General features: G+C 37.6%; 1 protein-coding gene and 1 long non-coding RNA gene across 2 annotated transcripts; both read right to left on the bottom strand.

The window, feature by feature from the left end:
- Nucleotides 1-7: 7 nt before the first annotated feature.
- Nucleotides 8-1,092, bottom strand: LOC112504120 (syntaxin-61-like; the record flags this gene model as incomplete). Its single annotated transcript, XM_025108075.1, has 4 exons — nucleotides 1,064-1,092; nucleotides 833-980; nucleotides 425-538; nucleotides 8-286 (listed from the first exon to the last, which is right to left on the bottom strand). Coding segments are annotated over exons 1-4 (570 nt in total), but the record flags the coding sequence as incomplete, so codon positions are not given.
- Nucleotides 1,093-1,367: 275 nt separating this feature from the next.
- Nucleotides 1,368-2,126, bottom strand: LOC112504119. Its single transcript, XR_003068130.1, has 3 exons — nucleotides 2,038-2,126; nucleotides 1,813-1,924; nucleotides 1,368-1,665 (listed from the first exon to the last, which is right to left on the bottom strand). It is a non-coding gene; the product is annotated as an uncharacterized LOC112504119 (long non-coding RNA).
- Between the last annotated feature and the right edge of the window lie 318 nt (nucleotides 2,127-2,444).

Genomic DNA, 2,444 nt, shown 5'->3' with positions numbered 1-2,444 from the left:
AATCCACCCATTCCATGTCAACAAGTGTAGATAACATATACAGAGAATCATGCAAGTGAAAACCAAAAGAAAGGAAAAGTGGGTAATTCATGTACTTTATGAGAAGCATTTGTCTATCTGATTCAGAGGAGATGAAATCATCATTCTCTCCAGCAATATACAGAGGTGTTCTCTCATGCTGTTTAGAATGTGGTACCCTCATCAATTCTCGGCGTTCCCCGATCTTATTTGAAATGCTTTTGCCATTTAAGTCTTTCCCACCCACTGCTTTCTTTACATTTCCCACCTGATCCAATAATGAAATTCAACAGAATTATATAGGTGTTTAAGATAAGGAACATGAAAATGTACATTCAACCAATGATGGTAAAAAGCAAAGCAAAGTAGGTTTGACAAAAATCTTTTTATGAGGTACATAAAGAACCTGAGTCCGGGTAATGCTGGTCCATCTCCTTCTTTTTCCAAGCTCAACTTCATTGATGCCAAACCATGCAGGATCTCTTGCTGCAACCGAAATTGTCTTCTCTAACTCATCTACCTTCCTATCAGGAAACAAAACTAAATGCATTTATGATAGGCCAATAACAATGATGATCATCATATTGGAACCACTAAAAACTCCACTGAGGAAGGTCCATAAATGTGTAATATTGGCTAGAGATCAAACATGGAAACAGGTAAGTGCAATCAATAACCATAGATAGTAAAGGAATGAACGTAGGCTTAGAAGAGATGGTGTTAATTAGTTAGCACCCATTTAGAGTTGTTGTGAGTATGTATTCAACTTATTTTTGCACAACCACCCTAGTCTTATTTTCGAAAGTAAACATACCTGCCATTCAATGCTATCACAGCTTCCAAGGAGCTCCTTTGTAAGATGCACATGATCTTTGCCGTTGGCAGGGATGTTTTCCCATTGGTGAAAAGTAAACTGCAATTTGTCATCTGACCATGAAATATTATCAGATGATTTAACACGACTGCAGAAAAAACCACAGGGATATAGATATAACTTATAAGTACCTATATCATTCTCGTGTATTATCATTCTCGTGTGCAGGACAATATTTCTGGGACCAAAATGGGTGGCATCGATACTCAATCAACCCAGTTCCGTTCGTGGGAATCTAGAAAAGCATAGATAATAATATTACACATGCTTCCAGTAATAGTCTTTCTAGAGATCATATCAGCCTTAATGCAGTTCATCTGTAATCTTTTAGCATTCCAAATCTTATTTTAAGAATCAAGATAGCTGAAAGTTAGTTAATGCACAAAAGGGGTTTCATAAGCATAGTTTTTGCTTACAAATTGAAAGAAGACTTCACATTTGGGATGAGTCAACTCTTTGAAACATGACTTATGGTATGCATCTTTCCCTGATAAAGAGAACTTAAATCAATAGAAAAAACTAATAAGAGCTGGCAATAGTAAGAGATTCAACAACATCATTTGACATTACATAAGTTTGTCACGGATCAAATGAGAAATAAGTTTAAATCAAATAAAATGCATTTGGTGGCATGATGGCTAATAGCAGAACAAATGACCTCGTGTTCGGTGATTGGGTAACCACAAGCAYGACAACAGAAGCACTMTGGATGAAAAAAGGTCCCCATAACAKAACCACAAGCATCAATGTCGCGGTTGCAGCCACCACATACTCTGCAAGTTGGATATGTATATAAAGATCAATCAAAGTTATATCATGATTTGACCCTTCGTTTTCTAGAAATACAGGCAATGGAAGACAGTCCAGCTTAACACGACTGCAGAAAAAACCACAGGGATATAGATATAACTTATAAGTACCTATATCCCATGGGATGACATTCGCTAGGTACATATGGAAGGTATGACGGATGAAGGTCGTCTTGACGTGATTTTGCAAGATCTTCATCATTGTCTGGCTGCCACTGATATCCTGAACGGATTCAAACACAATGTTTTTTTCTGTAATCTAGAGATAAAGGTTGAAAATGAATTGGATGAGAGTTACAAAAAAGGAATTCCAATTTTCAATTACTAACATCTTACCATTTGGATTCTTCAAACCTTCGGCCAAAGAAAGTGCAATTGCTCGATCTAATTCTTCCTTCTCCTTATCAGTCCTTGGGCGATTGTCCTAAAAGAATTTCTTGGTTATAGTAACAAAAGCCAAAGCAAAAGAACAGAGAATGACATTAAGAAAATAACAAACTTCAGCTCAACTTCCTTACATGCTACAACAGATAGTATAGAAGTAATTACCTAGAAGCTTGAAACCTCCACAAAATCGCCTCGTGTTTTGATAGGTAAATCATGACAGGAGCGATCATTTAAGACTGAATCATGGAGAGCGTGCTATAGAGCGATCCTTGGAGACTGAATCGGCATGGGAAGAGGAGAGCGTACGATGTTGGTCGTTGGGCAGAGTTGCCTTGGGAAGAGGAGAGCGTGCGATG

Source organism: Cynara cardunculus, unplaced genomic scaffold (assembly GCF_001531365.2).
Source record: "Cynara cardunculus var. scolymus isolate 2C unplaced genomic scaffold, CcrdV1 Un_Scaffold_4689, whole genome shotgun sequence".
NCBI classification, from domain to species: domain Eukaryota; kingdom Viridiplantae; phylum Streptophyta; class Magnoliopsida; order Asterales; family Asteraceae; genus Cynara; species Cynara cardunculus.
This window is presented reverse-complemented; position numbering and strand designations above follow the sequence as displayed.